At 52.5% G+C, this 12,195-nt stretch overlaps 1 protein-coding gene across 19 annotated transcripts in view; it reads right to left on the reverse strand.

Moving 5' to 3' along the window:
- The window catches only part of CIT (citron rho-interacting serine/threonine kinase), a 182,021-nt gene that overhangs the window by 86,647 nt on the left and 83,179 nt on the right, over positions 1 to 12,195 (reverse strand). For all 19 annotated transcript variants that reach the window (XM_051826615.2, XM_051826613.2, XM_051826611.2 and 16 more), the window contains 3 exons: positions 3,258 to 3,363; positions 2,191 to 2,334; positions 781 to 900 (listed from right to left, as the gene is read on the reverse strand). In XM_051826615.2, the coding sequence (XP_051682575.2) occupies positions 781 to 900; positions 2,191 to 2,334; positions 3,258 to 3,363 (370 nt within the window). The remainder of the gene's footprint in view (positions 1 to 780; positions 901 to 2,190; positions 2,335 to 3,257; positions 3,364 to 12,195) is intronic.

Consider the following 12,195-nt stretch of genomic DNA (forward strand, 5'->3'; position numbering starts at 1 on the left):
TGTTAACCTTCAGTAGCAGGTTTGGCAGCAAGTGGCTCCAGTTCCGCAGACTTGCCAGTCTCTGCAGGAACCATTCGCCCTGGCTCTGTGGCAGGAAGCCGCTGTGGCCATGTTCCCATAGAACTGAGAGGTAGATGTTAAAATGTCAATTTCACAGAGCTTCCACATATCACAAAATACTATTTGTCTTTTGATAATTTTTCTCTCAATCATCTATAAATGAAAAACCCACCCCTGGTGGGCAGGCATTAGTCCTAGTGGTTCAGACACCCGTGGTCCCACACGGGAGCACATGGGTCGATGCCGGGCTCTGGCTCTTGAAGCCAGCTTCCTGTGAGTGCAGGCCCTGGGAGGCATCAGTGCTGGCCCACGGGCTTGGGTCCCTGCCACCCACGTGGGAGACCTGCACTACGCTCCCAGCTCCCAGCTTCGGTCCCAGCTGAAGGGCAACCATGGAGTGTGGGGAGTGAACCAGTAGATAGGATCCATCAATCGATGGATCCATCTCTTAAACAATTTTAAGGGCATCTGTAGCTGTGGGCCAGATCTGTCACACGGGCAGCTGCAGTTTGCCTGCTCTTGCTCTAAGCCAACATCTTTCTTACGAGGATCAGACGTTATGGGGTGCAGACTTCACAGGCAGCTGGAACAAGTACAGCACGACTTATGTAAATCACAGGGCATCTGAAGTTTCTGAATGACCTACATACCTTGCTGCCCCCACCCCCGTGTCTCTCCGGAGACGCGCGGTCTGAGCTGGCCGGGGAACGGCGGCCATACCTGCTCTTTGATCTCCTGGAGCTTCCGGCTCTGCTCCCTGATATCATGGAGAAGCTGCAGTGCTTTGTCATCCTCCTGGGACACCTCCATCCGCGCTTGCTCCAAACTTCGCTTTAAGCTCTGCGGAAAGCAGAAATGTTAACAGGGATGCCCTGTGGAGCCTGCTCTGTTTGAAAAGGTTCATTAAGAGAGAGCGAGAGAGAGAAAGACAGCGAGAGGGCTGTGAGCTGCTCCGCACACACCAGCAGGGTCTCGGGGGATGGGTCAAAGTTGATAGCTCCCCGGTGGGTGCCAATTCCAGCTTCCGTCCTGTAAAAGCTTTTGGTTCAAGAAACATCACGTGCCTGAAGGGACCCAGCCTGAACCTGCGCCTGCCTGCCTCCTACCACCTGCCCTAGCGGTGTCCTAGCAGATACTTACTTGAACGCTCAGGACTGAACACCAACAAGATCCCTCAGCTGTTACAACCAGCCGGGATGGCTTCGACAGCCTTTTCTCGCAGTATCAGCGATCTGAGGGCTCGCGAGCCTAAGACGCCTCGCCTCTTACGAAGCAGCTATGACTTCATCCAGCCCAGTTGTCATGGAGGACTCCAAGTCATCTATTCCCACCCCCACCCCCCGGCTTATTTTTCCTGGACACTTTTCATCCGTCAGCTTCCCTCAACGCTTCCACGGGACTGAAATATGTATCTGAGATACAGAGCTGAATAGCTTCACCCACCACTGCCAGGCAGCCAAGTCTGCAAGGGAAACATAGCAGTTATTCTTAATCAGCCACGTTCTATAGATTTCCTCTCCCTTGTGAAAAAACAACAACAACAAAAAAAAAAAACTTGGAAAACGTGTGATTCAACTTCTTGAGACTGTTTAACTGGGCACATTAGGAAAACACCTGAATGGAGAAGTTAACGAGACAATGGAGAAGACAGTCTACTCTTGTGAGCAAAGGAAAAACAAAATCACATGGTAAATAATGACAGAGGGCCTTCGTGTCCCTGCACTGCTTCTAGGGGCTGGAAAAGTCATTAGAAGTAGGTTTTCTTGCGTGTGTCTGGCAGTGTGGATCCTAAGGCTGATCGCGGTGCACATGGTGTAGTGCAGGGAGGCTGGGATGGGAGGCGTGGTGACCGGGGCCACTTGCTGCCACGGCCACTGACTCCCATCTCAGGCTCTACACGGCCTGCGCTCTGCCCGGGCTTCCTGCTGGGAACGGCTCGGCCTCACGTCCCGGGACCTGGTGCCTGGCTCTCGCTGCTCCGCGAGCCACGGGTCTTGCTTCCCTACGCTTCCTCTCTCTACGCTCTGCCGTCGGCTGTGATGTGCCTCATGGAGCCGTCATGGAACAGGATGAGACACACACAACAGGAAGTGCCACCTCCAAGGGAAGGGGGCTTCGGGGGAGGCTCACACTGCATTCTGTGATGTAGGTAGCAAGGTCCTGCTCCAGGAGGGATCTCTGAGTCTCAGAGGCCTTCAGCTCCACCTCCTTCTGACTAAGCACAGCCTCCACCTCTGACACTCTCCGATGTAACCGGGTCATTTCCTGCTCCATCTGCAACAAACACATCGACAGGTTAAAAGGGCCCGCGGAGGCTCGCCGGGAGCAATCAAATCGCAAGTAGCAGCCTCCGAAGCCACGTGGTGGCCCGGGCTATCGCTAAGTTGCCAGAAGCTGGGATGTGTGCAATACCATTGCTTCTTCGCCCAGGAGCGCGCAGTTCTTCGTAAGGACAGTCACCGAGTGCTAAGTCACTCCTCTCATCCAAGTCTCGCTTCACACTCGATCACTTCTCTAACCCAGTTAGCAAGGAAGTCACAATCATCTTTTGTCACCTGTGTGTGTGTTTTGGTTTGGTTTGGTGTGGATTTTGGTTTTGCAGACGTCACTTTAACTTTATCCCAAATCCATCTTGGTTCCCCCCCATCTCCTTGCAAAGATCTAGAGGACAAATCCAGGACAGGGCAAGGAGTTATTGGTGCGTCTGCCCTCTTAGGAGTCCCAGGCAAGCAGTGACTGCTATCAGTCTCCAAAGAGCTGCCTGCAGCAGGAGCAGTGAGCGTCAGGAGGCGCTGAGCATAACCAACACAGTGGCCGCAGTGACAGTGCAGGAGTGCTAAGAGACTACGAAGACAGACTTCGCATCACTCAGTGCAGATGGGGTGCGTCTCAGCCACAGAAGAGGGCCCAGCCACCTGCCGGAAGGAGCACACATCTGGCTGGCTCACGCTGAGAAACGGGGCCGCGTTAAATCCAGGCCCTCCTCAGGTTAAGATTTAAAGGATTTACAGCAACGTCAAGGCCCAAGTGCATCTCCCTCGGAGCTGCTGGAGGCGCGACTTCGGCGAGGCAGGGAGCGCCTCGCTCTCTACGGATCAGGTGGCTCAGTGCCAGCTGCAGCCCCGGGCGGCTCCCTTGGCATAGATGGACGGGAGGATCCTGGAGCAAGGAGGGAGGCCGGCTGAGGCAATAAATACCTTGTGACACTTGTCCTGAGAGTCCTGCAGCTCTTTGCTTTTGATGAGAAGTTTCTTTTCCATCGAGCTAGTCTTGGCAGGGGAGTCCAGACTCGACACGACAGACCTAGGCAGAGGAAAACCGGGGTCAAGACGGCTGGCAGGTGGGCCCGAGATGCCACCGAAGGCCATCAGATGCTGCAGTGGAGACCACGGCCCTGCCAGCATTCCGCAACTGGAGCAGCTTCTAATGGCACTAGAGCCACAAGGCAGGCGGGCAGGCAGAAGGAAGCGCGAACTCCGGAAACAGGTGGACCTGGTGTAACTTCAGTTGCCACCGACAGCCTCTCTGAGCCTCAGTTTGCACATCCATAAGCTGGGATGATAATAAAGCACCTCCCACACGGGAGAGTGTGATCGTGAAACGCACGCCTCCACTCACTCAATCACTCACTCACCACGTATGTACAGTGCACCTCTTCTGTTCCAGAAACTGTTCTGGGCACTGGCACGTAACAGTGAACAAAAGAGAACACATCCCCCTGCCCTCTTTGTGCTGACCATCTATGGAAAGCAGACAGAAAGCGTCGGCAGACACATAAACAAGAAGGTTACAGGCGACGGTAACTTCTGTGAGAAAACAGGATAACGTGATACCATAGAGGAAATGGGGCTGGGCTTGTTTTAAGCAAGGGTGACCAAGGAAGTCTTCCTGGAGGAGGGGCTATTTGACCTGTGATATTAAGGATCAGGTGTTGGCCAACAAAGTGCTGGAAGGAAACAAGTTTCAGAAAGAAAGGAGAGCAAATGCAAAGGCCCTGAGGCAGGCCAGAACTAACACAGCTGGATGCAACGATTGCTGATGCTGCCCTAGTCAAAGTAGTGTTTACCAGCCGGTTTGATTCAGCTTACTTGATGAAAATAGTAATGCAGGGGGCGGTGCTGTGGCACAGCAGGTTCGAGTCCCCACCGCTCCACTTCCAATCCAGCTCCCTGCTAATGTGGCTGGGGAAGCACTGGATGGGGGGGATGATGGTGCAGCAGGCACTGTGGAGTAATGCAGTAAGCTGCCACTTGCCACACTGGCATCGCACCACTCAAGTGTGAGCTCCAGATGTTCCACTTCTGATCCAGCTCCCTGCTGATGAGGCCAGGGAGCAACAAATAATGGTCCAGTGATGGTCCAAGTACTTGGGCTCTTGCCACCCACATGGGAGACTAGGATGGAGATACTGGCTCCAGGCTTCAGCCTGGCCTAGCCCCAGCTTTGCAGCCATTTAGAAAATGAACCAGGCCGGCGCCGCGGCTCAATAGGCTAATCCTCCGCCTGCAGCGCCGGCTCTGCGGGTTCTAGTCCCAGTCGGGGCACCAGATTCTGTCCTGGTCACTCCTCTTCCAGGCCAGCTCTCTGCTGTGGCCCGGGAGTGCAGTGGAGGATGGCCCAAGTGGTGGGGCCCTGCACCCGCATGGGAGACCAGGGGAAGCACCTGGCTCCTGGCTTCGGATCAGTGTGGTGTGCCGGCCGTGGCGGCCATTGAGGGGTGAACCAATGGCAAAGGAAGACCTTTCTCTCTGTCTGTCTCTCTCACTGTCAACTCTGCCTGTCAAAAATTAATTAATTAATTAATTAATTAATTTTAAAAAAAAAAGAAAGAAAATGAACCAGCAGATGGAATCTCCTCTCCCGACCCCTGCCTTTCAAATAAATACACAGAAGTTTTAAAAAAGAGGAAGAAAGTAAGTTGTCCACCAAGTGGTGTGCCTCTCTGGTTGGTACTCTGGGTACAAACACTGGGACAGGTGAAGGGCAGGGCCAGCTGACAGCCGCAAGCATTCTTACACATGCAGGGACCAGGCCCTCGCAGCCCCACAGTCCTGTCTATCATCTTGCTCCCAGGGTTGCAGGAGCTGGCTGTCCACGACCAGCCTGCCTTAAAGAGTTCCTTGGCTAAAAGAGGTCAGCTCTCTGCAGCATTGCAAAGCATCCCTCCTGGGCAGCACCTGGCCCCATGATAAGGGTGGGCAGGATGGTGCTGGCCCTCTACACTCATACACAGCACAGCTAGGTGAGTCAACACGCAGAGGCGCACCGTCCTGCTCCAGACCTGACCCTGCCAAGCACCAGCTGTGACCTCTCTGAACCTCCACCTCCTCATCTAGACAATAGGGGTAATCCTCCACCTGCTTGCTTGTGGGGACTAAAGGGGACAAGGCAGCAAAGCCCTGAGCACAGCGCCTGGCACTCTGCGAAGGCTCACACACATCACCTGTTACTATGATCCTTGTCATTTTCATCATGATCGCCCAGGCAAGCTCACAGAAAGCACACGCCTCACAGGCCTGAAACGGTTGCCTAAAATGGGAGAACTCGGGGCTGAGCAGGCTCTGTGCTGCTAGTCAGGTGCAGACCAATGTTGATTATTTGCAGAGAGGGGCAGCGGGGATCAGCATCCAGAAATTAACTTTTTGGAAAAATTTCATGTTTGCCTAGAAATGTTAACCAAGTTCTACACCTCTCACCAGCCTGTTTTCTGCCTAAATGTATTCAACACACACACACACCCACGCACACACACCCACGCCCGGGATTGTGCACGCACCCACGCTCCCGCACATACCCATATGCACACGGGCATAGGCACCCATGCACACACCCACGACCCCACATACACATGGGCGCACACGCACACAGGCACTCTTCTCTGTACGAGGTGAGATGGTTGCTGGGCACCGCCTGGGCTTTCCTTCGCCACACCCTCTGTTACCGAAGGTGCTCTGGCAGGTGGGCTGCAGAGCGAGGCCCACTCCCCACAAGGAGGCAGGGCCAAGTCAGACTCCAGAGCCAGCTGCGCATCGCACAGTCACACGCATGATATGCATGGCAGACGACAGCACGGGCCACAGCTCTGTGTGGCCTAGGCACAGACGGGCACCCTTTTAGGAGAAGGGGCACACAGCCGTGTCATGCGCAAGGGTGGGGGCGGGAGGGGAGTCGCAGCTCGGGAGGCTTCCCGACACGTGGTGGGCAGGCTGCAGAGGTGCTTCACGTTTGGAACGTGCTGCTGTGGGAGCAGCGCAGATTGCCGATTCACAAAACGCACTTCTAGGTCACTCGTCGCGGAGCCCAGGATACAGGCGCTGTGTGCCCCACCCCCACCCCCACCGGGGCCAACTCCTTCCCCCCGCTGTTTACATGATCTAAGTACAACACGTAAGAGCAGTCCAGGATAAAGACGCTAAAGAAATTATTCTTTCTCGGATAAATAAAAGTCACATTAACAAAAAAAAAAAAAAAAGCTACAGTAGGAAAGCAAACAGCGACCAGCCTTGGCTTGTAGCAGCAATTCCTTCTTGCAGGATGAGGCCAGGAGACGGGGGAAGGCCCATGGCCGTGTTCTGTGACCTCCAGACCCCGGCCAGGCTGCGCGGCACAATCGCCCGGAGAGCTTTTCACAAACACGGATGTGCAGGGTCCACCAGGCCCACTACCTCTCATGTGTAGACAGGACTAAGGTCTGAAGTGCCTGCCACTTAGGGTTAGGCTTTTCAAACTCATAGGGTGGGGCGGGCGTGGTGGCACAGCAGGTGAAGCCGCCACCTGCAACACCTGACATTCCATGTCAGAGGGCTGGTTCAAGTCCCTGCTGCTCCACTTCCAATCCAATTCCCTGTTAACATGCCTGGGAAAGCAGTGCAAGTTAGCCTGAGGACTTGGGCTCCTGCCACCCATGTAGGAGACCCGGATGGAGTTTAGGGCTCCTGGCTTCAGCTTGGCCCTGCCTCAGTCATCTTGGCCATGTGGGGAATGAACCAGCAGACAGAAGATCTCGGTCTCTCCTATCTCTGTAACCCTGCCTTTCAAATAATAACTTTTTAAAAAGAAATATGAAAACTCATCTTCCCTTAAAACAAAAAATTCACAGGAGGACTAGTGTAAGCATTCGGCTCCACGTGGCATTTGGGCCAGGCCTTCTCATCCCGGTGCCTTTTGGTCACTCTGAGTGGGAAGCCAATTTTGAAAATAATCACGGCAGGGTAAGAAGTTCAAGATAAGACACAGGTGTCAGAGAATGATTAAATTGTATTCTACTAAAGTCAATTAAAATAGACAACTTCCATGAATTCCGATACAAGAAATACACTAGACGCATTTGGTTCAACTTAAAATACTTACATTCTACTTCTTTTTCATAGAGACACTTAGGGTAAGTCGATTCCCAGCCCCAGTGGTTTGCTCTTGGTGTGCATTTCCAAAGGAAGTAGAGCCACGCACACCTTCGATAGATACGCTGGAGTATCCTCACAATCCGTTTCTCTCTCTCTTTTTTTTTTTTTTTTTGACAGGCAGAGTGGACAGTGAGAGAGAGAGAGACAGAGAGAAAGGTCAGGTCTTCCTTTGCCATTGGTTCACCCTCCAATGGCCGCCGCGGCCGGCACACCGCGCTGATCCGATGGCAGGAGCCAGGTACTTCTCCTGGTTTCCCATGGGGTGCAGGGCCCAAGCACGTGGGCCATCCTCCACTGCACCCCCTGGCCACAGCAGAGAGCTGGCCTGGAAGAGGGGCAACCGGGACAGAATCCGGCGCCCCGACCGGGACTAGAACCCGGTGTGCCGGCGCCACAAGGCGGAGGATTAGCCTAGTGAGCCACGGCGCCGGCCCACAATCCGTTTCTCGGCTAGGACTTTCATTAGCCCTCCTTCTGACTTTGAAAGCAATGGCAAATTATTGCCGATAATTACATTACTCTGGGACTGACCACAGTGTCAATCGCTGCTTGAGAGCTTCAATCCAAGGCTGGCCTCCAAGCCAGCAGCCTATGACCAAATACAGCCCTAGGCGCTTCAGGCAGCAACTCCGCTGGTCTAAAATCATCTTTAAAAGCGCCACTTCATCAGGCATGGTGTTATTTAAAGAGCTGATACTAGTGTTGCTTTAAGGCATGGTATTTTTAAGAACTGATACTATTGTTGCTTTAAGGCATGGTATTATTTAAAAGCTGATACTAGTGTTGCTTTCAGCAACATGTTTTTAAAAACTCCTGGAACCGGTTGCAACTCCAAAGCTAGGGGCAATGAGATGCAGAATTACAATAAGGAAACTATCCAGTGATGAAGCTCCATTGACCCTGGAGGGAGACAGACTCTGCTAACTGAGGACCCTTCCAGAATGGGCCTTTGCTCTCAAAATTCTCAAACATTAACCATAATTTTTGTTTTAACCATCTCATGTGAGTGTGTGTGCTGAGAGAATACATGTAAGAACATAAAAAAGTCCCGAGATCCCATGAGAGGTGCACGTAGATCAGTGGTTCTCAACCAGGGGCTGTTTCGCCCAGTCCACCAGTGGTCTTTGGCGCTGTGTAAAGGCTCATTTGGATTTCATGAGTGAGGGTGGGAGTGCTATTAACATCTAGTAGGCAGAGGCCAGAGATGCTGCTCAACACCGGACGCGTCACAGGACAGATCCCACAGTGAGAATTACCCAGCCCTGGATGTCGACAGTGCAGGCTGGGAACCCCTCCTGTAGAAGCTGCAGAGTAAGGGAAGCTACATCCCTGTCCTCGAGGAAGTAGCACTCTACGAGAGCGAGCTGGGCCACTGCCTCTGTCGTCGGTAACAGTGTCCACTTCCCACGTGCCAGGCACTGGGCTTGGCACTTCATGTGCCACCTCGCTAAATCCCCCAACCATCCTGTGAGATGGGTGTTACGACCCCCTCAGCACCAGGGCCAAGGAAGGGCTGACCTTACAGCCTTGGCCTTCTCCTGCCACACCAGGATGACTTGGGGGGGCCGTGGGGAGCAGGGCAGCAGAGCTGGGGATTCAGATCTGAGGTTCTGCAATCAACGGTCCAAAATTCAGACCTCAGCTCTGCTCCTTCTTGGCTGGATGGCACTGGACAAACCGCAGAGCAGTGCTGCAGAGGCCGAGATGGGGCAAGGTCACGGGGGAAAGGGAGAATGGGTCACACGGGAGAAGGCGCCCTCTTATCCGCGACTGCTCGTGCTCACTGCAAAGCCTGAGGCCAAGACAGCCAGTGACCCAAGGACATCCACGTGCCCGGTGGCTCCACAGCCCCCAGGAACAGCTCAACTCACACACAAGAGCACCTGGCCCCCCACCCCTCTGCGGCTGGCGGTGCACGGAGGGGACCTGTGCGTGCTCTGGGCTGGTCGAGGTGCAGCACAGTGAGGATGCTAATAAAAGAACAAGCAGGCTGCCCACACACGGCTTGCCTCCTCCTCCTGGCCCCGTGGCAGCGCCTCAGCCAGTTATCCCCATGGAGAGGAAGAGCACTTCCGAGCAGCGGGTGCATGCAGCCGCCCGCCCACACGCAGCAGTGCTGTCGCTGCCAGCACAAAGCCAAGTTTGGGTTCTCCTTTTTTTTTTTCTCCAGCTTCTATTTTCTAGAAAAACTTACTCTGAAATCAACATCTCTTCCCAATATACACATCTGATTTATAATTATCAAGGCCCAAAGAGTGTTAATAGAGACAATGGTGCATGGGCCGTGAGGAAGGGCAGATCGGCTACTACCGCTGCAGAAGGGGATACCTGTTCCCTTAAAATACATTAGATGCAACCTAAGATTTGCTCTCCACATAACTACAACACTTAAGGAAAAATAATAAAAATGCAGCTTCCCCAATGACACGCCTATCAACAATCCACATAACTCCCCCTAAAATCCTTAATAAAGCTGTTAACAAAATGTTTCTTATCAAAAGAGAACAGAAGCCAAGTATATGTTCTGGGTGCTCATCACCACTGGGACAGCTGAGCTCACGCTTGAGGATCGCATCATTCATCTATTCTCCAAGGAAGAGGACCCTCCACCTGCAAACTACGTCACCAAATCACAGAGCGCATGGATCACAAGTCACACACCTTCCTGACATAACCAAGAATGAGTACTTGAGGCTAAGTCAGAGGAAAGCAAAATTAGCTCAGCTGAGGGCCCCACATTAATTGTGGCCAACAGCACTAAAAATATAGGCAACTGAAGATGTAATATGGTGCAAAAAAAAAAAAAAAAGAAAGAAAGAAAAATGCATCAGCATTCTGTTTCCAAAAATACATTGGCTTTTAAGATTGAACATTATGAAATTTGTGATCCAACCTTATAAGCCCATTTTAAAATACACAGTGGTGTCCATCAGGAGCACTTGCAAATATCAAACACTCTGCTCCCCCTGAAGAGCTGCATAGTCCACCTAGCTAACACACTACTGGCACACACACGCGCACACACACACACGCACACATACACACACACACTGGCACAAGCAGCAGTGGTCTCCAGTTAACTCAGAGCACTTGTTCTGGAATGATCAATACGTAGCTCAAAAGTCATTTATCAAAAACATGCTGTTAATAAAAGCAGAACTACTCACATTATTTTTAATCCAATTGCCACCTCCACACCAATGCCAAGCTTTCTAGGTTAACTTCAGGGACATGTTTCTACCTCTCGCTGGCATACAGCAACAAGCCAACTTACCTCCCTGGATCCAACCACCCCTCTGCGATCCTCCCTTCACAACAGAGGGGCCTTCACACGAGAACCAGATCGTCCATGTCCCTACTGAAAATCCTGCAAAGCTTTCCTGCTCAGTGCAATTGGAGCCAAGTGCAAACCATGAGGTCAAGCTCAAATTGGACCATGTTGCCCATGCATTCCCAAGTCCCAGTTGTCCCAGTGTGCCTTCTGTGCACTGGACAGGCTATGTCTGGCTTCAAGGTCTTTGCCTGGAATATTCTCTACATTTGTCATTGTCGTGTGGGTAGAATGCTCTCTGTGTAGGCAGGGATTCCAGCCTCTTTGTGTTGTCTGTTATGTCCCCAGTGCCTAGAAAGTGCTTGGTACGTGGCAGGCTCTCAGATACGTGAATGAGCAAATGCATGCCTGCATGACCCCCACCAGAATGCAAGCTCCATGAAGCTCAGGGACTTGTGTCTCCCTGGTAGTCCCTGCTGTCTCTCAGCTTCCAGAATAGTACCTGGACCCTATAGATGTTCAGGGTGTCACCTCAGGAAGTGATTCTTCCCCTTAAACAAAAACTCAGTGCTCAGCTCAGGAAGGCCGTCCCTAGACACCCAATGTCAAGTGGCCACCTCTGGTCAGCCCCATCGCAGCTCCAATTTCTTCGGAGCCCCGACCGCATCTGAAATTACCTCCCATGTGTTCTCATTTACTTTGGTTTCCCCTGCGGCTTTAGGACAGGGCCCTCGTCTATCTTGCCCAGGGAAGACCATAAGGCCTGAAATGACGTTTTTGTTGAGTGAATGAATGAATGAATGGATGCGTGGATGGTGTGGCAGTACTTCTGTGCCCCAGGCAGCTGCAGTTGAAAGGTCACAGTGGGACAAACAAATCCGAGTGAAAAGTGCATTACGTCAGTGCTGGCACAAAAGAGCTTTCTGGCCCCCGCTCCAGAGATGGCCAGCGTTGGTGTGGGACAGCAACGTCACGATGACACACGCATTCTCCCATCCAGGGAGGCTCAAGCACTTGAAGGTGGCTAGGGGTGCGTGACATCTAGGCTGGGCACCATGCTCTCTTTCCACTGGAACCAGAACCCACCAGAAGCCTCGAGAGTGTCTTAGGCAAAGCACAGGTTTAACCAACACATCGTGGACTCACAGTCAGAGTTTAAAAATTGGATGGTGATATTAGGACATCTGTCAGGCACCCCACGTGGAGCCAGATTCTCTCAATGGGCAGAAACCAGCAAGATGTCTTTATAAAGCGGAAGCAGGGAGAGAAGGAGAGCCAAAAGCATCCTGTCCCATCTTCACAGCTATATATCAACAACCAATATGAAACGCATGCTCACTGTGCATCCTGACACTAAGTGCTCTGCACGTCCCCACAGTAAGCTTATCTGACAGACACTGACTGTACAGACGAGGGCGTCGGGGCTGTGAGCCGCTCAATGGCTCGTCCACACGCTAGCAA

This window comes from Oryctolagus cuniculus, chromosome 21, assembly GCF_964237555.1.
Source record: "Oryctolagus cuniculus chromosome 21, mOryCun1.1, whole genome shotgun sequence".
Taxonomy (NCBI): domain Eukaryota; kingdom Metazoa; phylum Chordata; class Mammalia; order Lagomorpha; family Leporidae; genus Oryctolagus; species Oryctolagus cuniculus.